General features: G+C 36.7%; 1 protein-coding gene across 1 annotated transcript in view; it reads left to right on the forward strand.

Moving 5' to 3' along the window:
• Nucleotides 1–26,562, forward strand: part of LOC142984766 (organic cation transporter protein-like) — a 46,044-nt gene extending 19,482 nt beyond the window's left edge. Inside the window, exons 2-12 of the mRNA XM_076132554.1 lie at nt 216–627; nt 12,190–12,379; nt 13,917–14,046; nt 15,774–15,902; nt 16,488–16,680; nt 18,644–18,749; nt 20,284–20,534; nt 21,376–21,455; nt 22,448–22,623; nt 25,448–25,620; nt 26,115–26,562. Of these exons, the coding sequence (XP_075988669.1) occupies nt 263–627; nt 12,190–12,379; nt 13,917–14,046; nt 15,774–15,902; nt 16,488–16,680; nt 18,644–18,749; nt 20,284–20,534; nt 21,376–21,455; nt 22,448–22,623; nt 25,448–25,620; nt 26,115–26,307 (1,986 nt within the window). The 5' untranslated portion in view covers nt 216–262 and the 3' untranslated portion in view covers nt 26,308–26,562. The remainder of the gene's footprint in view (nt 1–215; nt 628–12,189; nt 12,380–13,916; nt 14,047–15,773; nt 15,903–16,487; nt 16,681–18,643; nt 18,750–20,283; nt 20,535–21,375; nt 21,456–22,447; nt 22,624–25,447; nt 25,621–26,114) is intronic.
• The last annotated feature ends 795 nt before the right edge of the window (nt 26,563–27,357 follow it).

The following is a 27,357-nucleotide window of genomic DNA, read 5'->3' on the forward strand; positions in this document are numbered from 1 at the left end:
TTAATCTTAAATTTATATTGACACAATATAAATACACAGGATCATTTTAAATATTTCGTCGTTTTTGAGACGAGATTCATATTATTATTATCAGATGCTTAATTTTGGAGTCTCATTTTCAATTCGATTAAAAAAATATATGTTTAACTGACCTATGTGTTACTAAATAACAGTTCTTAAACTAAATCAACTAATTTCTATTTCTTTTGTTCCAGATCACAGACATCAAAAAATATTATGCAAAAATCTTGATATAAACAAAATGGCACCCCAAGAAAGGAATTCTTACGTAGAAGAGGATGATTCCCAAAACACGACTAACAACTTATCAAATATAGATTTAAGTGGAGGTTTTGTCAACAAGGGCTATGAGAATGACAGCACCGATGTTGCCATACCAAAAAATACGACCCCAGCAGAAAAAGAAAAGAAAAAAGCTACAGACTTCGACGATTTGTTGCCATATGTGGGAGAATTTGGACTATATCAAAAGATTTTATTCTTGCTAATGATACCTTTTGCGTTTTTCGTCGCATTTGTGTATTTTTCGCAAATTTTTATGACTATTGTGCCCGAAGAACATTGGTGTTGGGTGCCCGATCTCGCTAATTTGACTGTGGAAGAACGGTGAGTACTTTTTGATGTAATTTTTGTGTTTTTCATGAGGATTTGAATCCAAATTGTTTTATTTTTTGATGATAATTAATTTTGAAGGATCCTATCTATCTATATTTAATTGGCAATTCCTGGATATATAAAGAGTTAGCCTTTTCATAGCACTATCATAGGGTCGTAAAAAGATTTAGGAAAGAAAGAATTAGGGTCGATCATAATTTTCACAGAATCCCAGTAAACTTTGAGCAAGTAAAATAAGCAAACTACTTATAACAAGAGCACTTTGTCCGACCTTGGAAACGAACCTGGGACTACATGGTCAACAATCGAATACACTGTCGACCGCACAAAGACATTCTTTAGAAAAATCAATAAAAAAAATCATATCTTATATATAAAATGTCCATGTCACAATGTTGTTTACCGTATTCCTCCGAAACGGCTTGACAGATTCTCATGAAATTTTATGAGCATGTTGAGTATGTCTGAGAATCGGCCAACATCTATTTTTCATACCTCTAAGTAACACTTTTTTTTATTATATGACAAAACAACGTTTGCCGGGTCAGCTAGTTAAATTATAAATAATGGTGTCACCTAATTACTTCATTTACATCTCAATTGACGTTAGGAATTAAATACACGCAAACGTTTTGTTCAGATAAATAACTGAATTAATAAAGGTTCGATGCTTGACCCTGTGAAAACGTGTAATTGATTGTTCAAAGAGTTTTACTGTTATTGAAGTAATAATATTTTTATGGAGATGTACAATTTTATTTATTCACTCATAGCCAGTTGTGATCACCGTCAACAATCGGTGGGTTAAACAACCGTTGGCGCAGTCATTATATAGATGGGTGACCGCATGAAGGCAACTTCCGCACTATAAATTGCTCTTGCGTCGCGGGGACTTTTACAAACATACAAATAACGGACGCAAAACACAACCAGACCTAAAATTATATGTGGATCGCACAAACAATTTTTCTTTCTCGGAATCGAACTCACGACCTCCTGACGCAATGGTAGCGACATGGAGATGTAAACTACTTCACCACAGAGGCAGGCTATGTAGACTATGTTAACCATAATCTATATATATAAAAATGAATTGCTGTTCGTTAGTCTCGCTAAAACTCGAAAACTGCCGGACTGATTTGGCTAATTTTGGTCTTGAATTATTTGTGGAAGTCAAGAGAAGGTGTAAAAGGTGGATTTTAAAATGCGTGTGATTTAATAATAACAAGAAAGCGTGAGCGGAGCTGCGCGGGTCAGCTAGTACAAGATAAGATCAACACAACTTAGGTTGAGACGATCAATCAAGTTGTCAAAGTAGGGTAATGATTGTCTCAAGTATATAACTGAGGGTCGAGTGTAATGCGAAATATTATGTACTATAACTAATCAAGGTTGACTTTGATGTATTATATTATATTATACATTAGAGGCCGCCCGCGACTTAGTCCGTGTGGAAACCCTTCCCGTGTAAGTCCCGATCCCTCGGGAACTCCGGGATAAAAAGTAGCCTATGTGTTATTCTGGATCTTCTGGAACCTTACATACCAAATTTCATCGTAATCAGTTCAGTAGTATTTGCGTGAAAGAGTAACAAACATCCATACATACATACTCACCAAACTTTCGCATCTATACTAATATTATAAAGCTGAAGAGTTTGTTTGTTTGTTTGTTTGTTTGTTTGAACGCGCTAATCTCAGGAACTACTGGTCCGATTTGAAAAATTCTTTCAGTGTTAGATAGTCCATTTATCGAGAAAGGCTATAGGCTATATATCATCACGCTACGACCAATAGGAACAGAGTAGCAATAAAAAATGTTACAAAAACGGGGAAAATCTTGACCCATTCACTCTTATGTGACGCAGGCGAAGTTGCGCGGGTCAGCTAGTTATACATATAATTACTGCTTCTGCGGCGTGGTAGGTAGTGTATACGACTGCTGATCGTGAGGTTGCAGGTTCGATTAATTAATCGAACAAAGTGATAAAAAAATATATATAAATAACCCTTTTAACCCATTAATGTCCTGGGCAAGGGTCTTCTCCCGTAATGAGGGAGTTGTTAGGCCTTGACTCCACCACGCTGGCTAAGTGTGGGTTAAGGTCTTTGCAAACCTTCAAGAACTGTCCTAAGGAACTCCCAGGCATGCAAGGTTGTAAATACAATACTATAATAAATTACTGACTGACTAAATAGTCGCATATACAAAATATCAGTTCCTACTGAATATTTCTGTACCGAAAACAACATTGCCTTACCCTGAAATCGAACTCCGAACTAAATTTCAAAAATATTTCCAGTAATCCTTAACACATTTTGCGCATTTCAGAATCTACTCATTGCCAATATTAGTAAAAACTGTAAAGCCGATTTTTATTACCAAAATATAGTCCAATAGCTGCTTATCTTCACAAAAATTACAAAATTATTCGAAGGGCGATCAAACGCGTTTATTAGCATTTTTTTAAGTTAAAAAACTTGTATTTTTTACACATTAATTGAGGATTTCCTTGCAAAATTGTTTGTGCCTACCTCGATAGCTATCTAAGTTTAAAGATAGTTTACCGATTAGCGGTTTGGTAACACTGAATTTAACACTTAGAGCATACTTCCATACATTTTATTTTTAAAACAACTCCCTCACTAAGAATTGTGTCGCGGGGACTTTTACAAACATGCAAACAACGGACACAAAGTACAACCAGACCCGAAACAATTATTTGTGGATCGCACAAATAATAGTTCCGTGTGAGAATCGACGACCTACCGACGCAATAGTAGCGGCGTGGCGACCTAAACCACAGCGCCACAGAGGCAGTCAAATTGACTGCCTCCGTGGCACGTTTGGTAGTGTTTGTAACTGGTTCGAATCCTGGGTCGGGCCAAAAATACTTACCTTAGTATTCCTGTTAAGATTTTCTTAGAGATTGTCCGGAGTTAGGAAGTTGAGATCTTAGACCTCCGTGCCTCGGAGAGCACGTAAAGCCGTCGGTCCTGCCCCTGACTCCAAACTGGCCGTGTTCATTATTGTTTATTGTGCATACATTTGGACACTGTAAACAAAGTCCTGCATCGTTGGCCGGTTACAATGAAATTGCCAGTCTTAGCCGGATATTAGCTAGGAGGATATTATTATCACATTATATCAATCATACCCAAATGTATAGGCAGAGGTGTATGAAATACACCCGTGTTTCGCTATTAACAATGTTAGTCCCTGTAATAGGGAGCGAGCCTAATGCCATATACCGGGCACGTTACCAAACTCCGGGCTACTACATACATAGAATCATGCCTGTTAAAGCTACATATATATGTAGAGTAATTCAGAATACACCGATTTTGTACATATTTCAGGTATTACAGCTCAGCAACTAATATGTAGGATCGGCGGACTAAAGAACATAAGTCAAAAAAATCGATTTTTTTTTTATTAGGTCTCTCGACTTCAAATAATTCAATACGCCATCTGACCAAAGCACTTAAGTCACTGAGAAATAATTCCCAGCATACTAAGTGGTGTACCTTATCAGCCTCGCACGATTTGAAAATTCCAAGATGGAATAAAAAACGTTTTTTATTGTTCCTGTAAAGTTCGACTTCTTGACTTAGTGCTTTGGTCTGCCGACCGATAGATATTAAGTATATATTCTTTTTTTCCCGCGCCCTTGCATCCGCCATTTGCATTTCCTTATTCCTCATTTGACAGATGAATTGACAATTCAACAAAATGTCAAATTCATCGAATAACTATCAATATTTATAAAACCACCCAGAATATATGCTTTAATATGTAAAATATCAAAATATATGTAAATATTATGAGGCATTCGCTGTTTTATTGAGTAATAAATGCTTTGTTTTAAAACAAAAGCGAGCGAGTTTTGTGAATGAATCTATACTAATATTATAAAGCCGAAGAGTTTGTTTGTTTGTTTGAACGCGCTAATCTCAGGAACTACAGGTCCGATTTGAATAATTCTTTCAGTGTTAGATAGTTCATTTATCGAAGAAGGTTATAGGCTATATAACATCACGCTACGGCCATTAGGAGCGGAGTAGCAACGGAAAATGTTACAAAAACGGGGAAAATTATGACCTATTATGTGACGCAAGCGAAGTTGCGCGGGTCAGCTAGTGAGTAATATGGAACGATAATAATATGATAAAATATGTATAGTGGTTTATTAAAGTGTCAAATTCTTTTGCTTTTAATATAATATAAATATCAATGCATTTTTTTACAGTTCCCAGTTGAATGATGTATTTAATAAATAAATATCATTGGACAACTCACACACGGTCATTTGATTTCAAACTAAGCAGAGCTTGTACTATGGTAACCAGATAACTGATAAACATACTTATATACTTCTAAACACATACTTATAAAGATACATTGACAACCAGGCTCAGAACAAATACTCGTGCTCATCATACAAAGATTTGTATGCATATGGCAGTCGGGAGTTAGGTAACGTGCCCGGTATATGGCAATAGGCTCGCCCCCTATTACATGGGACTGATAAACGATACGGTTGTTTCATTCTGCTTATACTATAAGTATAACATGCGTGAAGCGAATGTTAATATTTAAAAACCGGGAAGTGACTGCACACAAATTGATAATAAATGTGAAAGTAATAGTTTTATAAAATCAAGGGTACTCCTAAAATAACGCAACAATACGTATCCGCATACTTTTAACAAATGTACGCAATTTGTTCATAAAAATTGATTTTACAACTGAAATTACAGGTTCAATTTAACTTGCGTCATTTTCATGATCCGGGTACAATATATTTTTCGACACAGTATTTTTACTCGTATTTGAGACTAGCTGACCTACGCAACTTCGCTTGCGTCACATAAGAGAGAATGGGTCATAATTTTCCCTGTTTTTGTAACATTTTTTGTTGCTACTCTGCTCCTATTGGTCGTTGCGTAATGATATATAGCCTATAGCCTTCCTCGATAAATGGACTATCTAACACTGAACGAATTTTTCAAATCGGACCACTAGTTCCTGAGATTAGTGCGTTCAAACGAACCAACAAACAAACTCTTCAGCTTTATAGTACCAGTACATTTTATATTCTTTCGATATATTGGTTTATTCTATTCGCAGTTACCTACAGAAATAATTGAGATAATAAACGCCAGTATCAATCATATACAATTACGAAATACTTAGCACATATTTTTTACAATAAATATGTAGCTAGAATCTAGTAAATGTTTAAATTGCTCATAAAATGTTGTACATCTTACTTTTAAATACAAACTATCTATACTAATATTATAAAGCTGAAGAGTTTGTTTGTTTGAACGCGCTAATCTCAGGAACTACTGGTCCAATTTGAAAAATTCTTTCAGTGTTAGATAGCTCATTTATCGAGGAAGGTTATAGGCTATGTATCATCACGCTACGCCCAGTAGGAGCAGAGTACCAGTAAAAAATGTTACAAAAACGGGGAAAAATTTCACCCATTCTCTCTTATGTGACGCAAGCGAAGTTGCGCGGGTCAGCTAGCCTATAATAAACTCACGTGGCCCAATTAATACATACTTTAGACAAGAGATGGCGCTATAATAAAGTAATTTTCCGATGATTTTCCTTGTAACATCTTACTAATATTACAAATGTGGAAATTTGTATGTTTGTACTAAAATTTGTTACTTAATCACGCTCAAACTGCGCAACGAATTTGTTGGAATTAAGTTGTCTTAAATGATAATGATCACTTGTTCCAACGGTGAAGAAAAACATCGTGATGCAACCTTGCATGTCTGAGAGTTCTTTAAAACAGTTCTTGAAGGTATGCAAAGTCCCTATCCCGCACTTGGTCAGCGTGGTGGACTCTAGGCCTAACCTCTCTCTCATTATGGGCCCTCATTATGGTCCCTTGCCCAGCAGTGGGACATTAATGGGTCAATTTTATTTATTTAAGTTCTCTTACAGTTTATATATCTTTTTACCCCGATAAATATTATTTTCTCGTCAATAAAATCGCAGGAAAAACCTAGTAAATAAAAAAGATCTCTTCAGCATGATTGTCATAACTTAACATCGATTTATCATAAATATTTTACATAAAAACTAGTATTTTACTATTAATGTATTCCTTGATGATTTTCTAATAGATATTGTAAGAAAAAAACAATTATTGTTGAGAATAATTCATTATTATTGCTTTTATAGTCACGTTGAGACGTTATATAAAGTTATTTTAATGGCGCCTTAAGTATATAAGTACGTTAACTGCACATTTGACGCAGTGATTAAAGTGGCGCGTGTGGTGGGTTCGAATCCCAACCGGGACAAATATTTGTGTGATGAGCACGAGTATTTGTTCTGAGCCTGGTTGTTAATTAATCTATATAAGTATGTATTTAGAAGTATATAAGTATGTTTATCATTTATTTGGTTGTCATAGTACAAGCTCTGTTTAGTTTGGAATCAAATGACCGTGTGTGAGTTATCCAATGATATTTATTTAAATTTATTTTATTTATATAGTTAACCGCCTCTCGGAGTTCTAGTGTATACGACTGCTGAACTAGAGGTTTCGGGTTCTATTCCCGAGTCAGTTAGAATATTCTCAATAGTAGCCAAGAGTTTGGTAACGTCCCCTGTATATGGAAATAGGCTTGCCTCCGGGGCACAGTGGTCACCACGCCGCGACTATTGCGTCTGGAGGTCATGGGGTCGATTCCCACACGGAACAATTATTAGTGCGATCCACAAATAGTTATTTCGGTTCTGGTCTACTACAACTACACGAAGCAAATTTTTAAAAAGATTATATTTTTGGTTTATTAAAATATGACCATGAAAATCAACAATAGCAATTCAGGGTCTAAAAATAATCTAAAATTGATTTAATAGAACCAATTAATTTAATTGAACGAATCATCCATTGTTTTTTGCGTGCAATATGCATAACTGGTGTAAAAATTAAATCTCTGTTCTCGAAAATGCTTGATGACCACTCTTGACCAAAATGGGAGATATTTGACGTCGAGAGGTCGTGGGTTCGGTTCCCACACGCCACAATTATTATTTGTGCAATCCACAAATAGTGGTTTCGGCTCTGGTTGTGCTTTGTGTCCGTTGTTTGTATGTTTGTAAAAGTCCCCGCGACAATTATTAGTTAGTGCGGGATTGCAAAACAAAATAAAAAGTCGTTTTTTGTGTAGTTTTGCCTAGGCATTACAGATTGTTTGAAAAACTTTCTTAGAAATAAGTTTTTGAATAACATTTAAAACTTTACCCAATAATATGAATATGCATTTTTTATTACATCCTATTGTTTTCATTCGGCTTTTCCCGACAATAGTCGTGATCATGTCATCTTTATCATAAACAATCTTGTCTATGGGAAGATAAGCCGGATCTATATACGGAACTACATTATTGTGGTCAGTTACCAACAAAAAATCTATACTAATATTATAAAGCTGAAGAGTTTGTTTGTTTGTTTGCTTGTTTGAACGCGCTAATCTCAGGAACTACTGGTCCGATTTGAAAAATTCTTTCACTGTTAGATAATCCATTTATCGAGGAAGGTTATAGGCTACATATCATCACGCTACTACCAATAGGAGCAGAGTACCAGTGAAAAATATTACAAAAACGGGGAAAATTTTGACCCATTCTCTCTTATGTGTCGCAAGCGAAGTTGCGCGGGTCAGCTAGTAAACAATATGGGTTATTCCTTATCTTATAGGATAATACGTTTTTTGTTTTGACGTCTCAAAGGGCGCGTCACCACTATGTCGTGACGACAGATAATCGTGTAGTTTTAAGTGTCGTGGCTTATATGTTTAAATGGAGGTGTTAACATATAGAACGACACGACTTACTGTCTCGTCTACGACATTTTTTGCAGTGACGACAGATTATCGTGACTGTGGGGACGGCTGGATACGACAGTCACTAAACTATAAAATTTATTGACGTCGAAAACGTTATAATGGGAACAGCTAGAGACGACAGTCGTCCAACGATAAATTTATCGTCACGACATAGTGGGAACGCGCTCAAAGGATTTATATATGTAAATACATACATACATACATGCATACATAATATTACGTCTGTTACATCCGAAGGAGTAGGCAGATGTGTTTGTAATACACCTCACATATTTCTCATTTTGGTCAAGAGTGACTATTCATAAATTTTTTTCTTTTTTTTAAGACAGGCCCGTACTAAGAATTGCTCTTGTGTCGCTGTGACTTTTACAAACATATAAACAACGGACACAAAGTACAACCAGACCCGAAACAATTATTTGTAGATTATACAAATAATTAATTGTTCCGTGTGCGAATCGAACCCACGACCTCTTGAGGCAATGGTAGCGACGTTGTGATCCACAAATAATTGTTTCGGGCCTGGTTGTGTTTTGTGTCCGTTGTTTGTAAAAGTCCCTGCGACACAAGAGCAATACTTAGTGCGGGAGTTGTCTTTTTTGAGCAAAAAAATGCCAGAATTGTTCCTTAATCGAAGTAATTTGAAACAATCGGCCCTATAGTACTTTGAACAACTAACAATTGATTAGCTAACAGCCTCCAAAAAAACGTTCGTGACCTCTAAATAAAGCGTGAATCTTTACCCTTTTATCTTATTCAAGCTAACAAGCGTATAAACGTTAAACGTTAGCCTTCTTATACCGGATATCCGGACCGGTTATCCGGCTTTGAAGCGCCCATAGCCAGTTGCGCTCACCGATCGGTAAACAATCCGTGGGTTAAGCAAACTTGGCGCGGCCATTGCATAGATGGGTGACCGCATAGTGGTATTTGAACTTAGCGTCTCCTTGCTTCAGAGGGCGCGTAAAAAGTCGGTCCCGGTTGTTGTCAATTAAGATAACAGTCGTTAAGACATGTTAAAAGCCTTCAGGCTTGAAGAACTTTGACACTAGGTTGACCACTAACCATACGATAGAAGACGTATAAAAATTTTATTCAAGCCACTCGTAGACTGTTATGATAACACACTGAACGACTGTTATCTTAATTGTTTGCAACCGCAATTTTTAAAGAACAAGAAACACAGAGACACTCAGCTGAAATCGCTTTCTTCTAAATGGCCACCCATCTATTTCTTATCCTCGCCTTAGATAACTTGACTCTCTGATCGTTAAGTGAGTGACACTTAGAAAAAATTATGCAGTTCAATGCACGAATGATTGTACGACACATAATTTTTTGTGCTTATCTTCAAGTAACTAAATAAATAGTGTTTTTATATATCTTCAAATGAAGGTTGAACCTGTTGTTATATTAGTAGCAATAAAAACTTTGAAGACATTAATGTAATGGTTTTGGGTATATAATCTAATTTAAATTATATTAAAAGTATGTGAAGAAAAAATATTGTATAAAAAGTGACTTTTCGAAGTGATGTGTGTATTAGAAATAATGGTCTTGTTCTAACGGTGAAGGAAAACATCGTGATACAACCTTGCGTACCTGAGAGTGGTTAAACACTTTCCTCTTTCAGGAGAAGACCCTTAACCTATCTGTCTATCGTATGGTTAGTGGTCAACCTAGTGTCAAAGTTGTTCAAGCCGCCCGAAGGACCTTGACGTGGCTTAACGACTGCTATGTTAATTGACAACAACCGGGACCGACATTTAACGTGCCCTACGAAGCAGGGAAACGCTCAGTTCAAATACCACTATGCGGTCACCCATCTATAGAATGACCGCGTCGACGGTTGCTTAACCCATAGATCGTTTAAAGACCGGTGAGCCCAGCTATGAGAGCCTCCAAATTTCTTTCGGGCTCTAAAAGTGTTTTTGTACCTAAAAATAGGTCCAAAAATTGACATCTTTGACACCAGGTTGACCACTAACCATACGACAAACAAATAAAAAACCTGAATAAATACTAACAGAAAGAAGCACTTTTTTCTTAATTCATGTAAAGACTATGATCTACTTATTTATCAAAAAACAAATTAAAATTCCACATGCCCAACCATCTTTACTCCTTCCTAAAAAACTCAATTGTGATTTGACCTTCTGAAAGGTCAATTGACAATAGCAAAGGTCAATAAATGACTTAAGGTCATGTCTAATGGTGCAAGTAAGACGGCTTTTGTCTAATTTCCTTATAATATTACGATTAATTGAAATTATTTCGCGAAAAAATCGCCCACTACGTTGTATCCGGGAAACGTGACTGTTTTTTTTTAATAAAAATATGACGATTTGTTTGTTATTTATGCCTTTTTTCTATATAGAATTTCCATATTTCTTTTCAAATAATAAATAATAATAATGAATATCATTGGACAACTCACACACGGTCATTTGATTCCAAACTAAGCAGAGCTTGTACTATGGTAACCAAATAACTGATAAACATACTTATATATTTTTAAATACATACTTATATAGACAAATTGACATCCAGGCTCAGAACAAATACTCGTGCTCATCACACAAAGATTTGTCCCGGGTGGGATTCGAACCCACCACACGCGGCGCTACGGTTGTTGCGGCGAGGTGACCGCTTAAACCACTGCGCCAAACGTGCAGTTAAATCCCCATTTCCTGTGCTATTTCTCGATTCCATGGGCCGCTAAATCAAAGTTAGGTTAGGTTCTTACAAGGAAACAATTTGTTTTAAGACTCCCAGAAAATCAATTCAGTCGGAAAACTTAAAAATAGTACTTCTCTGTGTATCTACTGATAAGGTTCCCTTTTTTAACAATAACAGCAGTCGTTTATATTTTAACTTAACTATGAATAAAACATCGGAATTAAATTTCGCCACCCTTAGTTTTGCAACCTGCTCTAGGTCATTGCAGTAAACTAAGAACCTTCTCATCCTTATTACAACAGAAGGGAGCTTTAAAACTGATTAACTAAAACAAAATAAAATCATAGATCACAAAATGCCTCTAAAACAGACTTCTAACAAAAAACTCACAGACTATTTTAGTTTGATTTAAAACTACAAAAAACTGTACTTAATTGAATCAACGCTTTTTATCCGACGGCATGAAGAAGTATAATGTTTTTACAAAGGAAATAATATGATGTAATAAATTGAGAACACGATTTCTAATAAAAACAGGCTAAGTGCAACTAGAATACGCGCACGAAGAGTTCGATATCTATGTATATAAATAATATTGAATCACCGAACTTTTAAGCAACTATATTAACCTAAATAATTCTTTAAGACATCAGACAATATAAATTAAAATAATAATAAATTTAACCCATTCCCGTAATGAGGAAGGGATTAGGCCTTGAGTCCACCACGCTGGCCAAGTGCGGGTTGGGGACTTCGCATGCCCTCAATAAATGTATTAAACAAATTTTGGCATGCAAGGTTTCCTCACGATGTTTTTCCTTCACCGTTAGAGCAAGTGATAATCATTTCTAATACACACATAACTTCAAAGTCAATGGTGTGTTGCCTCGGGTTCGAACCTGTGACCACTTGCGTGGAAGGTGCCAAAATTCACAACAACAACATCAGACAATGTTTTTTCAGTTTCTTTAAGAAAATTCTCTTTCTTTTCCAGCCGAGCTCTAGCCATCCCCCCCTCAAACGGGCCGTTCTCCCACGACCGTTGCAAGATGTACTCCACCGACTTCAAGCAGGCCTTGGCTGAAGGCAGAACGACTCCTGATGATGAGTGGCCCGTGGTCGCTTGCCAGTACGGCTGGGAGTATAACAAGAGTGATGTGCCGTATGATACTATAGCCTCTGAGGTATGTACTACTAATTATATTATTTATTACTAAGTCATAGCCAGTTGCGCTCACCGGTCGGTAAACGATCAGTGGCGTCATTCCATAGATGGGTGACCGCATGGTTGCATTTGAAATAGGCGTCTCCGTGCTTCGGAGGGCACGTTTAAAATTCGGTCCCGGTGGTTGTCAATTAAGATAACAGTCGTTAAGCTTGAACAACTTTGAAACTAGGTTGAACAAGCGCAGTCCCACATACATATTTATTTTTGTTTTTTTTATCTCCATAATCACTTTTTCCCGTCTTAAATATAATTTTACAAAAATAATGAATCGAATACCAAAGAACGGCTGTACTGATTTCGCTAAAAATGTTTCTTTCTTTTAAATGTAAAAATTAATCGCTAAAATGTGTTACTATAATAAACGCATAACTCAGGAATCAACCGATTGACCGACCGAGATGAATGAAAATAAAAAAAAAACCATTGCTGGGCAAGCGTCTCCTCCCGGAATGATAGAGGGGTTAAGCCTTGAGTCCACCACGCTGGCCAAGTGCGGATCGGGACTTTATGTCCCTTCAAGAACTGTTTTTAAAGAACTCTCAAACATGCTACGTTTCATGTCAATATTTTCCTTTACCGTTAAAATAAGAGGCAGCTAAACTTTAACGGGTCAGCCATTAATTTTTAACACCTTATTCTCTTTTCATTTGGTTACAACGATGGATAATCTTAAACAAGTAATTACAATACAATAGTACTCAGCAAGATTAACGGTGTAATTACTGTAAAGTATGTTCCCACGAAGAAAACCGACACTGTCTATAAACTCTGGTCTTGACATTCTTAGTCCTGAATCCATTTGAGGTACTCAAACCTCCGGGCCATTACAAACGTACGAACTATGTCACGTTGTTGCACTCTCTCGCTCACACTTACACATTGTCACATTCCTATGATTATTTTGATAGAGAGGTAGCTCGCATATTTGTAATAGCTCGAGTGTAGCAGCGCTCATCTGACGGTAAGCGATCAGTGAGTTAAGTAACGCAGTCGTTACATAGATAATGTACAGTTGTATTTGAGTTGAGCGTCTCTCCGTGTTTTGGTGAGCACGTAAAAAGCCAGCAACCCATTTCTGTCTTATTGCTGAAAGAGCAAGGGTATCGTCTCGAAACGAGAAAGAGGTTAGGCCTAAGAGAGACTTGGTGCTCCTTTAAGAACCGTTTTTTAGAACTCTCAGACATACAAGGTTTCATTATCATGTTTTCCTTTACTGGTGGAAAAATTATAATGTTAATTCTAATAATAATAATAATACATTATAAAAATAAGGCCTTTCTCCAATGGAAATAAGCAATTCCAAAGAACGCCAATTGCTAGGATCCCTACAAACATATTTTGCTTTTAAATCCATACATCTTGTCATACAGGACCGCCGGTTACTAGTACTACCCACATAGTTACATACATACATAATACCACGCCCCTTTTCCCATAAGGGCCGGCAGAAACCATTAGGTATGATTAATTAATAAATATATTTCTGTTTTCAGTTGGACTGGGTTTGTGAGAAGGACAACTTGGCGGCTACAGCTCAGGCCATCTTCTTCTGTGGAGCCATCGTTGGTGGTCTGGTCTTCGGCTGGATAGCTGATAAGTACGGGAGAATACCAGCTCTTGTTGGTAAGTTTGTAGCTAAGGTCCAAAGGTTTCTATGGGTATATTTGTATTTGAAAATATCGTTGAGGTATTGCAGAATGTTATACGCGCATCTTTTTTATCTTGCTAGAAAGTAATTTTTCCACAAATATAAATAATTTAAATACATATACATACTTTGTAGATCTAAATTATTGCTTTAAACATTATAAAGGTTTTTATATAATTTAATATTATTTGTTCAATACATTGAAAAGGGCATGCAAAGTCCCCAACCCGCACTTGGCCAGCGTGGTGGACCCAAGGCTTAACCTCTCCCCCTCGTTTGGGAGGAGACCCTTGCCCAGCAGTGGGACAGTAATGGTTTGAAAATAACATATTAGAGAAAAATACATTGTTTTCTAACACATAACTATCCCACTGCTGGGCAAGGGTCTTCTCCCGAGTAAGGGAGAGGTTTGGCTTTGAGTTAACCACGCTGGCCAAGTGCGGGTTGGGGACATTGCATGCCCTCAAGAAATATATTTAAAATAATTTAGGCATGCAAGGTTTCATCACGATGTTTTGTGAAAAAAATAGTAACAAAAAAATGTAGATGAGAGCGAAGCCCCGCGGATATATTAGTGCTTAAGAAACATTTAAAAAGAAACAACTTGGTGCATTGGTAAATATAGCAAGGTGACACTTTCTCAACTCATACGAAAATTGTGTAATTATTGATGTTGCAAACATCGGAAGCGATGTTGAATAATTAATAATTTAACTTGTAATTATTGCATCTCAGTTCAATGTCGTCTGGGTGTTGCATTTCGTAAATCAATTAAGACATATTTTAAGCTATATTTAGATGATTTTACTGATCGTAAATTATGCTTAGATTACGGAAATAAGTACGACAACCGATTTATCAAACGTATGGATGTGGATGAAGCAAGGAAAGTTTTTAAGATCATACTTAGTGGGGTTCTCTTGTACCTAACCCTATTGGTGATCTTATGTATATATTTAATATGCATCCAGAAAATATAACTTGGACAATTAAGCATTTGAATTCGGATCCCCCTTTAAATTAATTGCACGTTTGGCGCATTAATTTATGTGGTGGTTCGATTCCCAGCCCGACAAATATCTGTACGATGATCACGAGTATGTGTTCTGAGCCTGATTGTAAATTTATCTATGTAAGTATATATTTAGAAGTATGTAAGTACGTTTATCAGTCTTCTTCTTCGTGTCAATGGTTTCTAAAGTGTTTTTTTTTTTTTTTTTTTTAGGTACCTCCAGTTTTATATAAACAGTAAATAAATACGAGTATATGTATTATTATGTAAATATATATATATATATGTGTTATAATAATAATTAGATATATATTCAGATATGTTTCGACCAAAAGTCGGCAACGGCAATGGCGTTGTCTGGTTACCATAGTACAAGCTCTGCTTAGTTTGTAATCAAATGACCGTGTGTGACTGTCCAATAATATTTATTTATTTATCTCTATAAGTATGTATTTAGAAGTATATTAGTATGTTTATCATTTATCTGGTTACAGTACAAGTTCTGCTTAGTTAGGGAACAGATGACCGTGTATGATTATCCAAAAGTATCTATTGTTTATTATAATAAATTTAACCCATTAATGTCCCACTGCTGGACAAGGGTCTCCTCCCGTAAGGAGGGAAGGGTTAGGCCTTGTGTCCATTGTTTATTAACTATATATTTTATAAACTTGTTCTCCTCTCTTCCAGGCACCAATCTCCTTGGTTTCACAGCGGGAGTGGGCACGGCTTTCTGCGACAGTTTCTGGTCTTTCGCTATGTGCAGGTTCCTCGTGGGATTGGCGTTTGATAACTGTTTCACTATGATGTACATCCTTGGTAAGAAATACTTCTACATATTGAATCTAGCCTAGGGTATTCTATAAATTGTAATTAGCAGTAATTAATTTCAATAGTAGATGGCTTAGTTAACAACAGCCGCGCGGATCAATCTCTGTGGTTAAGCTACTCTTGCCGAAGTTGTTCTGTGGATGAGTAACCATCTTATACATATTAAGTTCCTTCGTGTTTCGGAAGGCACGTTAAATTGTGGGTTCCGCCTGTCATTTTTTTTAATATTTGACAGGCGTTAACAGTAATCAGAAGCTTGAAAGTCTGACAACCAGTCTTACCGAAGGGTATCGTAAACTGGTAACTGGGTTGTGGAGGTCCGAAAGGCAGTCGCTCCATGTAAAATACTGATATTCACCTGCATCCAGTGAGACTGGAAGCCGACTCCAACATAGTTGGAAGAAAGGCTATTGATTAACCCCCGGTATCTAAGGTACATTTAGCGGTAGTTTATCTATTCAATAGCGTTTTTTTTATATGAATTTAAACGCTATCAAATAGATAAACTACCGCTAAATGTACCTCAGAAACTTGGCATAAATCATGCTAATTCCGCATCTTTTTCCATTCCAGTCTTGGAGTATGTAGGCCCAAAATGGCGTACCTTCGTAGCCAACATGTCTATTGCGCTGTTCTTCACTCTGGCTGCCTCTCTTCTACCCTGGATTGCGCTGTGGGCTGATGACTGGAGGATGTTCGCTATGGGCACTAGTCTGCCGTTCGCACTGGCTATTCTGACGCCTTGGCTGGTCCCGGAGAGTGCTAGGTAGGTGTTATCCTATTTTGCCTTAAAATTATAGAATACGGGAATTAACGCGAACACGCATTTTACCTTAAAGTGCCTAACGTTTCGGCGCAGGTTGCACTCGCCGTGGTCGCAGGCTGACTGTGTGTGTTGCGAGTGCAACCTTATTCTAACCAATTCCTGTATTCTATTATACATTAAACATGTAACCCATAGTTTAAAAGTTTTGAGGTGTTACCCTACTTATATTATATATATATATATTAAAGCTCGTGGCTTAGTTTACAACAGCCGCACGGATCGATCTCTGAGGTTAAGCTACGCTTGCCGAGGTTGTTCCGTGGATGGGTGACCATCCTAAACATATCGAGTTTCTCCGTGTTTCGGAAGGCACGTTAAATTGTGGGTCCCGGCTGTCATTTTCGAAGATCTTTGACAGTCGTTAACAGTAGTCAGAAGCTTGAAAGTCTGACAACCAGTCTTACCGAAGGGTATCGTGTTAATACCTAAGTAACTGGGTTGTGGAGGTCAGATAGGCAATCGCTCCATGTAAAACACTGGTATTCAGCTGCATCCGGTGAGACTGGAAGCCGACTCCAACATAGTTTGGAACAAAGGCTAAGCGAATATACCCTACTTATATTATAAATGCGAAAGTTTGTGAGCATGTATGGATGTTTATTACTCTTTCACGTATATACTACTGAACCAATTTGCATGAAATTTCGTATGGAGATATTTTGATACCCGAAGACATAGGCTACTTTTTACCCGGGAAAATGACACATTCCCTTGGGAAAGTTTACGTGGCGGACGAAGTCGCGGGTAAAAGCTAATATATTATAAATGCGAAAGTTTGTGAGTATGTATGGATATTTGTTACTCTTTCACGTATATATACTACAGAACAGATTACGATTAAATTTGGTAAATACGTAGCTGAAGATACAGAATAACACATAGGTTACATTTTATCCCGGAGTGCCTGAGAGATCGGTATTTACACGGGAAGGATTTCCACTACCCAACGACCACTAGTCCAAAATAGAACAAAAATTTCTTCCGTGTGCCAAAAATGCTGCCAAGAATCAGCGATATAGTCTAAACGTCAATTAGTCGAAGTCGAAAAAACATTTTTGGTAAAATCAGGCTCCAAATTTGGGCAATACAATGTAGGTAGTGTATTAATGAATACTTTTGTTGAAGATTACGTTTACTCACTGTCCTTGCATACTTTTACTGACCATACAGAAACAGATAAAAAATCTTGGGAATGTGAGAGGTCAACTAGTTACTATAAACTACTATAACTTATTTACTTAATTACTCATTTATGAATTCATGTTTTTTGTTGAAAATTGTAGTCATTTCTTTTGAGACATATTCTAAAATATACCAAAAATATAGACTATCGACCTGCATTTATTTCACATCGGTTTATTCGTTTTGAGGTAAAAGTACAAACCTGCACATTTCCTCGAACAAAATACTAGCTATTTTTTTTTGCAAACTTTTATTCCTTATTTCATCTTTTTAAGGGTTGCTTTTTTATAAAATGTGACCTATGTTTGACATGCATCTTTACTTGATCATAATCAGCGGTTTTACTGTATAAATGTAGCAACTAGACAGACAGAAATTTGCAGTAATAATTTTAGTAGGAACTTTTGAACTATAAATGCAATAAGTAGAAAATAAATAAAAGTATGACCTCCATCGTGGCGTACTGTATAAAGTGATCACTACAAAGACACCAGTGAGTCAAGAGGTCGTAGGTTCGATTCCTACTCAGAACAATTATTTGTACGATCCATAAATACTTAGTTGTTTTGGGTCCAGCATGTACTTTATGCCCGTTGTTTGTTTGTTTGTAAAAGTTCCCGCGACATAAGAGCAATTCTTAGTAGATATAAGTGCCTCCACTAGGTAAAACTAGAATGTTTTTATCATACGATATTTATGTGAATATAATGTTATTTTCCAGATGGTTGGTGTCCCAAGGCAAGATAGACAGAGCTCTAACGATTCTGAAGAAATTCGAGAGAATCAACAAGACTAAAATTCCAGAGAAAGTACTCAGCGATTTTACCGTAAGTTCTTTATAACTTTTTTATAAACTTCTTAGTATTCCATTGTAGCGAGGCTCACTGTTTAGTAAAAAAACCGCAATTATTTTAACGTACAAAGCTATATTAATTATTTTGAGTAAACTCTCACTATATAAATAATATTTTTCATACAATGTCATCCTGGCTTTTATATCCAAAACAAATAATTCTGATCTATTTTATTAATGAAAAATAGCTAGACACGCTACCAAAAACACCAACAGACTGTCCTAATTGTAACATAACTTTTATAATACGAAACAAAATAAATTTATGTCCGTATACCCAGCAGGGCCCTTCGTCTGATTCGATTGAATACTAAAGTTTCACTTAGGTAATATTTTATACCTTCCGAATAGTGTAAGTAAAATAATTGTACCTCAACAGTTATGCGAGAAAATTGAATTAATTTCCAGCAGGGCCCTCCGTGGTTTGAAGGTCTTCAGACCTGTAGTGTATGTGCCTGTATAGCGGTGCATTAGTACCTTTAGATTACCTTTGTTTTCTTGAAAAAAAGTTATTAGTTTATAAGAAATATACCTAGAAAATGTTTATAATGCCAGCAGGGCCCTTTTTTGTTTTGGGGGTTTCAGTCCAAACAATCATATTTCCTAGCAGCATTCTATTTGTACTTTTCAAAAAACTGTTTTTCGAAGATATTCAACTACGTACCTGCCTAAACCTTACTAATATTATAAATGCGAAAGTGTGTTTGTTAGTTTTTTTATGTATTATGTAGCGATGTTATGGTAATTATGATTTTTTTTATAGATAGATAGTTAGGAGACTGGAGAGCGACATAGGCTACTTTTTACCGCGGTAAAACCTCTCATTCATTTGACCACGCGGGTGGAGTCGCTGGCAACAGCTAGTATAACATACAAATTGATTTTTATTTCATTGGTCGCATCACATAAATAATCAAATAATAAGTATAGCCATCTTTAGATATCAGAGTAATTTTATTTTTTTAGATTTTTTTTATCTGATTTATTTACTTATTATTATTCATTATTTGAATTAAGCGATAAGTTTTTTGAAAAGTACAAATAGAATGCTGCTAGGAAATATGATTGTTTGGACTGAAACCCCCAAAACAAAAAAGGGCCCTGCTGGCATTATAAACATTTTCTAGGTATATTTCTTATAAACTAATAACTTTTTTTCAAGAAAACAAAGGTAATCTAAAGGTACTAATGCACCGCTATACAGGCACATACACTACAGGTCTGAAGACCTTCAAACCACGGAGGGCCCTGCTGGAAATTAATTCAATTTTCTCGCATAACTGTTGAGGTACAATTATTTTACTTACACTATTCGGAAGGTATAAAATATTACCTAAGTGAAACTTTAGTATTCAATCGAATCAGACGAAGGGCCCTGCTGGGTATACGGACATAATAAATTTTACACATTAATGTCCCCCTGTGTGACAAGGGTCGCCTCCCGTAAAAAAGAGGGGTTAGGCCTTAAGTCCACCACGCTATCTTCTAACACCCATCTTAATTTCCAGGAATCATCTCTAAAGACCATCAAAGAATCAGAAGCAGAATGCCGCACTTACTCCGTGTTGGACCTGTTCAAGACCCCCCGTCTTCGCCGCAACGCCATCCTCCTGATCGTCATCTGGATGGCCATATCTCTGGTCTTTGATGGCCATGTCAGGAACGTGGGCTCGCTAGGCCTGGATATATTCTTAACTTTCACTATAGCGTCCGCTACTGAGCTCCCGGCTGACACGTTTTTGACAGCTGTGCTTGATAGGTAAGCTGATTTTCTATTTATAAATAAATAATAAATAAATATTAATGGACAACTCACACACGGTCAATTGATTCCAAACTAAGCAGAGCTTGTACTATGGTAACCAAATAACTGGTAAACATACTTATATACTTCTAAATATATACTAATATAGATAAATTAAAAACCAGGCTCAGAACAAATACTCGTGCTCATCACACAAAGATTTGTCCCGGGTAGGATTCGAACCCACCACACGCGGCGCTACGGTTGTTGCGGCGAGGTGACCGCTTAAACCACTGCGCCAAACGTGCAGTTAAAGTAATATTTACTTATAATAAGAATCTTAATACTTAATTTAACACATAGGTCATATCGATTTTGTCTTGCAAATAGTTCAGGTGCGTAACTCGTTAATAAAATAAGAACGCCACTTGGTACGATCCTTACGGAATGCGAAATTGTGACGTCACAGTTTCGTTTTTTCGTTGATACCAAATGAGTGTCTAATAGAATGTTTCAGTCTGTAATATTACGATTTCAACACTATTTACCAGCACATAGCCTGGGCATTTTATATGAATAAGTACAAGTTTCATAATTTTTTGTTACCCCAGTACCTCGATTCTCTACCACTATCGACTACCGACAACCGGCTAGCTATCGACATTTGACATTTAGAATGTACTGCCAAAATGTTTCCTACGACACCCGTCAGAGGCGCTGATCAGATTTTCATACAAAATTTCTCGATGACAGTTCGGTTGTCGGTAGTCGATAGTAGTAGAGAATCGAGCTACAGTCAACTACCCAATTGAACCATGATACAGAAGATGCTTAAAAGCGTATATAATTTTCTCAGATGGGGTCGTAGATGGCTGGCGTGTGGTTCCATGGTTATCAGTGGTATTTTCAGTCTTCTAGCTACCGCTGTACCCGTGGGTAAGTAGACAAACTTATGTTACTTTTAAAGAAATTGTCAGACCTATATATTCGCTTAGCCTTTTTTCCAAACTATGTTGGAGTTGGCTTCCAGTCTCACCGGATGCAGCTGGATACCAGTGTTTTACATGGAGCGACTGCCTATCTGACCTCCACAACCCAGTTACTTGGGTATTAACACGATACCCTTCGGTAAGACTGGTTGTCAGACTTCCAAGCTTCTGACTACTTTTAACGACTGTCAAAGATGTTCGAAAATGACAGCCGGGACCCACAATTTAACGTGCCTTCCGAAACACGGAGGAACTCGATATGTGTCAGATGGTCACCCATCCACAGAACAACCTCGGCAAGCGTGGCTTAACCTCAGAGATCGATCCGCGCGGCTGTCGTTAACTAAGCCACGAGCTCCTCAAATAAATTTTTAGACCTACCGAACATAAAAATAGACTAAAAGAGTACTTAGCCGATTTGGTAGCAATTCAAATCAATACTGCTAGGTCCAAAAAAAAAGCAAAATTGTCTAACCTCCGGTTTCTGAGGTACATTTAGCGGTAGTTAAGCTATTCAATAGCGTTTAAACTCATACAGAAAAACGTTATTGAATAGATAAACTACCGCTAAATGTACCTCAGAAACCGGGCAATAGTCATTTACACTCAACGGTCGGTAAACAATCTGTGGGTTAAGCAAACCTTGGTGCGGTTATTCCGTAGATTGGTGACCACATAGTGGTATTTAAACTGAACGCCTCGGAAGGCACGTTAAAAGTCGGTTCTGGTTGATATTAAGGTAACAGTAGTTAAGTCATGTCAAAGGAATTTCAGACTTGAACAACGTTGACACTAGGTTGACCATTAACTATCAAGTTTCCCGGTAGTTGTCAACTCAGATAACAGTCGTTAAGTCATGTCAAAGGCCTTTCAGACTTGAACAACTATGAAACTATGTGACCACTATACACACATTTATGACCCTTTTTCTTCTCACAGGTGGACCATCAGCTTCCCTAGCCATCCTCGGCCGTTTCGCCGTGAACATATCGTACAACATAGGCTTACAGTACGCGGCAGAGCTTCTGCCAACCGTGGTGCGAGCGCAGGGAGTCGCGTTGATACACATCATGGGATACGTAGCTTCGATTGTAGCACCTTTCGTGGTTTACCTGGTGAGTTCATTGACCTTAATATTGTTAAAACAGCATCAGAACACGTTACGTCAAAGCAGAAAGCCGAAAAGTAACCATCAATTTGATGTAAGGGAACCTGTTGTACCTAGGCCGGTTTTTTAGAAATATATTTTTTATTGTGATTTGACGTGCAGCACACAAATCATATTTGCATATTTTGAAATGTCAATTATTTGGGTACTCACCAAAAAAATATCAGAAATGTATATTTAATATTTACATAATATTTTTAAATTTAAAAAAAAATGGGAAATGTGGCCAAGGTACAACATACCCTATGTACCTAGGCCAGTAGTACGTTGTACCTAGGCCACATTGAAATTTGGGGGTAATTTAAGCAAATTATCAAGTTTTGTTAACTAAAATCATTTTATTTGATTTATTACAGTACACAGTATTATTACAGTATACAGTATTTAACAAAACATTTAAAAAATTCTCAAATTATCAAAATTTTGAAGTGATAAAAATTAAAATAATATTCATAGCTTTTTTTATGCTTTTCAAACAAAATATTTAAACAAAAACAACTAACTTTGGCCACCGTTTCGTTACATCACATCGCTGCGCCTGCCAAACTCCATATGTGTATTTTGATGTTAAAAAAAATGAATATTGTGTCCCAAATAAAAAAAAAAGTTTTCCAAAATCTCACAAAAGACACATGTGGAACTTGGCAGGCGCAGCGACGATATCACATAATATAATATAGCAAATCAATATACCTACATAACATAGCATAGCAAAGGAAAACAAAATATTCAAAACAACTAGCTGACCCGCGCAACTTCCCTTGCATCACATAAGAAAGAATGGGTCATAATTTTCCCCGTTTTTGTAACATTTTTTACTGTTACTCTGCTCCTATTGGTCATATATAGCCTATAGCCTTCCTCGATAAGTGGACTATCTAAAACTGAAAGAATTTTTCAAATCGGACCAGTAGTTCCTGAGATTAGCGCGTTCAAACAAACAAACAAACAAACTCTTCAGCTTTATAATATTAGTATAGATTAGTATAGATTAATTATCTTTACCTATATATAAATTATTATTTCTCTCTTAAATTTTAATCAGTCATTTGGACTAGCTATAATAAAAACACTATCAATAATGTAGATATATTACTCAGCCTTAAGCATTTAGTAGAAATCCCAGTACTTCTGTATCTCTGGAACATAATAAATTTCTCTGTTCTTGTTAACTTTTTGCGGGGTTTTAATCTCCTCTTTTTCAGGCCATTTCCAGTTTTTAAGTGATTTTTGCATCGATTTCTGAAATAATAAAGATATTTAATTAGGAATATTATTACGTAAATGTGAAATAATTACATAAAACATTCTCCTGGCCAAAGAATAACATCCAGGTTGTACCTTGGCCACTGGCCAAGGTACAGCTGATCGACAGTGACCGAGGTACAACACTACTCCAACTTCACTAAAACGGTGATTTTATATAGTTTAGAATTTAAGTTTCTCGTAAGTTTTTTATTGTGTTGAGACTTGTTAAATCAAAGAACCGATAGCATATAACAGTTAAGTGACTATTAGAAAACTTTTAAAACTATTAGACTTCAAAATATATTAGAAATACTTACTTTTTCACACAAAAAAGTTTCAGCGTCGATAACACCAAACACCGGCTTAAAAGCGGAATGCGATTAACTTTACATTAAATAGTCTGTAGTGACGTATCGAATACCGTAAACAGTAGAATTTAGTATCGCGCGAATATTTGAAAACGAGCCCAGTGGCCTAGGTACACATAGTGCCAAGGTACAACAGGTTCCCCTACACATACGCGACGTGTGACCAGCAACTCGAGTTCATTTATTATGTACATATATCGATAGTACCTCTAGTAAGAAATTGCAATTGGCATTTTTTTATGTACTTACCTAAAATCTGATTAGCGCCTTTAGCCTCTGACGTAAATACTATTTTCTAAATATATTTCATCCATACTAATATTATAAATGCGAAAGTAACTCTGTCTGTATGTCTGTCTGTTATTCAATCACGCCTAAACTACTGAACCAATTTGCATGAAATTTGGTATGGAGATATTTTGATACCCGAGAAAGGACATAGGCTACTTTTTACCCCGGGAAAATGGCTCATTTTCCGGGAAAATTCAGGTGGCGAACGAAGTCGCGAATATTCAATATTATAATGACACCGAATTAACAAAATTCCGTTGTCATGGCAACTGTTTTAATGGCGGATATGCCTTAGCGCGATTTCGTTATATTAAGAGATATAAATAATTTTGAGAATATTTTTCGTGAAAAAAAAGCATATTTATCATCACGCTACGACCAATAGGAGCAGAGTAACAGTAAAAAGTGTTACAAAGTGTGAAAAATTCTAAACCCATTCTCTCTTATGTGACGCAAGCGAAGTTGCGCGGGTCAGCTAGTAGTAAATAAATTATGTTGGATAGAACCTACCGACTTTTGATAGTTGTTATGCAGTACACGTAAAGTTGCGAGCGTTAGACATTTATCAATTTAAAAAACAAATTATTACGAAATCGCGTATTGAATCAAGTCTTTATTTTTATTTATACCACCCCGTCTTTTTACTCGAAAATGTAAGAAGCCTGAAAATAATCCTAAGTTTTGCTATTTAACATCTTAGTTACATAATGATGTCTATGGAGAATATTGTAGTAGAAACTAAAAAAGACCAGGAAATCGAATCACAGTAACAGTAATCAGGAGTCATACATAATACGAGATCTCGTGATCGTACACAACCATCTCGAATTTTATAGGCTGTTTTCTCGCTAATGTTTTCTCCAGGCTAACATCTCTCAAGACCTACCCCTCCTAATCCTGGGCGTGCTCGGCATAGCTGGAGGTCTACTGTGTCTCTTCCTCCCCGAGACCATGGACACGGAGATGCCACAGACCCTCGCCGATGGAGAGAACTTCGGCAAGGATCAGAAGTTCTGGGACAATCCTTGTTTTGCCAGGTAATTTTTAATGATATTTTTTTGTATTTGAGGAGCTCGGCTTAGTTATCAATAGCCGAGTCGATTTCTTAGGTTAAGCTTCGCTTGCCGAGGTTTTCCTGTAGATGGGTGACCATCTTATACATATCGAGTTCCTCCGTGTTTCGGGAGGCACATTAGAGTGTGGGAAAATAAATAGTTCAAGTTTAGGGTTAAATTTATTTTGATGGTTTTGGGTCTGGTAGCAATTTTCTGTGGCATTTGGATATTATTGTACCTATACTAGTTATACTATAAGGTTCCAAATTATAATGTGTTATTTTTCATATTTTAAAAACTTACTCAGAAAACAGACAGACATAATTACCATCGTATTTTTATAATTGTTACAAGTTTTATAAATTAGTACACATTTTAAGTAGTCACACATCCTTATCTAATATCTCGAAATCTAGCTTCAAATTAACGTTAATCATTAAAAAATACTCCAATTATAATTCTCATTTCTTTTACAGGAAAAAGGTAGAAGACGATGATGAGGAAAACCCAGGTAAATACACGAAAAGACCATCAGTGTCCACAACAGAACCTCAAGAGTTCGTCAGAGCAGTTCCAAGTGCCATAGGATCCAGGGCATCCATCCGAGCCTCCATCAGGGCTTCGACCAGGGCTTCCACGAGAAGACGAGAGGAAAAGAACGTAGTTTGAAAAACCAAATAAATTTTTAGCTATTAGCCAAAAAATGTACAAAATTTTCGGTCAATGGCCGCGAAAGACTGGTAGTCTTCGAATTGGTTTCCTGATTGATCTCAATTGAGGTTTGTGTCTGTGGTGGATCCAGGATTGAGGGGGAGGGGGGGGAGAGAAGGAATGATGGACCCCTTAGCGTCTAAAGACGTCCCCACGTAGATAGAGTTTGGAGGGGGTTGTAGATAAAGTTTTGGGGGGAGGGGAGGTTTTGATGGCACCTGGGGGTGATGTCATTAGGAGGGTAACAGAATTGCTTCAATGTTGGTGGGGGTGAGGAAAGAGAGGGGAGGGAGGGGATTTGAAACTTGATGGTTCAAGTATGTTGTGATGAACTTATTTATGTGTTAATGGGGGGTTAAAATCTCCTGCTTCTTTTCTGGATCCACAATTGGTTGGTCTAAAATTAGAACTAAATGCTTATTAGGCATGTTTGGAAGATCTCGTTGGTTAAAAGAAAGTTTTGATTGAAAGACGTGAAGTCTAGATGATGGCATTTGATGTAGATATTGTCGAAATGGGTTATTTTGGTACTCAAAGGTGTAATTATCGTATGGTTAGTGGTCAACCTAGTGTCAAAGTTGTTGAAGGCCTGAGACATGGCTTAATGACTGTTATCTTAATTGACAATGACTGTTACGCACGAAGACGTTCAGTATAAGCATAAAGTGGTCACCCATCTATTAAATGACCCGCGTTAAAGTTGCTTAACCCACTGACCGTTTACAGACTGCTGAGCGTAACTATAAGCTACTCACTGAAGCAAAGTTGAGGTCGTTTTCGTGCCAAAATAGCCCATTTTGACGTTATCGAAAGTTTAGGCTGTAAAGTCTACGAAATGAACTAAAAATTGGCATTTATAGAATATCTGTCAAATAATTCCTAGAATTTGAAAACGATGTGATTTTTGCTTTTTTTACACGTAAAATTTTTGTTTTAATTTATTTTCGTTTAAACGCCTATTTGAGTACAAAATGTGCTATTTTTATATATGGCAATATTTATTTTATG

The sequence above is a fragment of the Anticarsia gemmatalis genome, chromosome 28, assembly GCF_050436995.1.
Source record: "Anticarsia gemmatalis isolate Benzon Research Colony breed Stoneville strain chromosome 28, ilAntGemm2 primary, whole genome shotgun sequence".
Lineage (NCBI taxonomy): Eukaryota > Metazoa > Arthropoda > Insecta > Lepidoptera > Erebidae > Anticarsia > Anticarsia gemmatalis.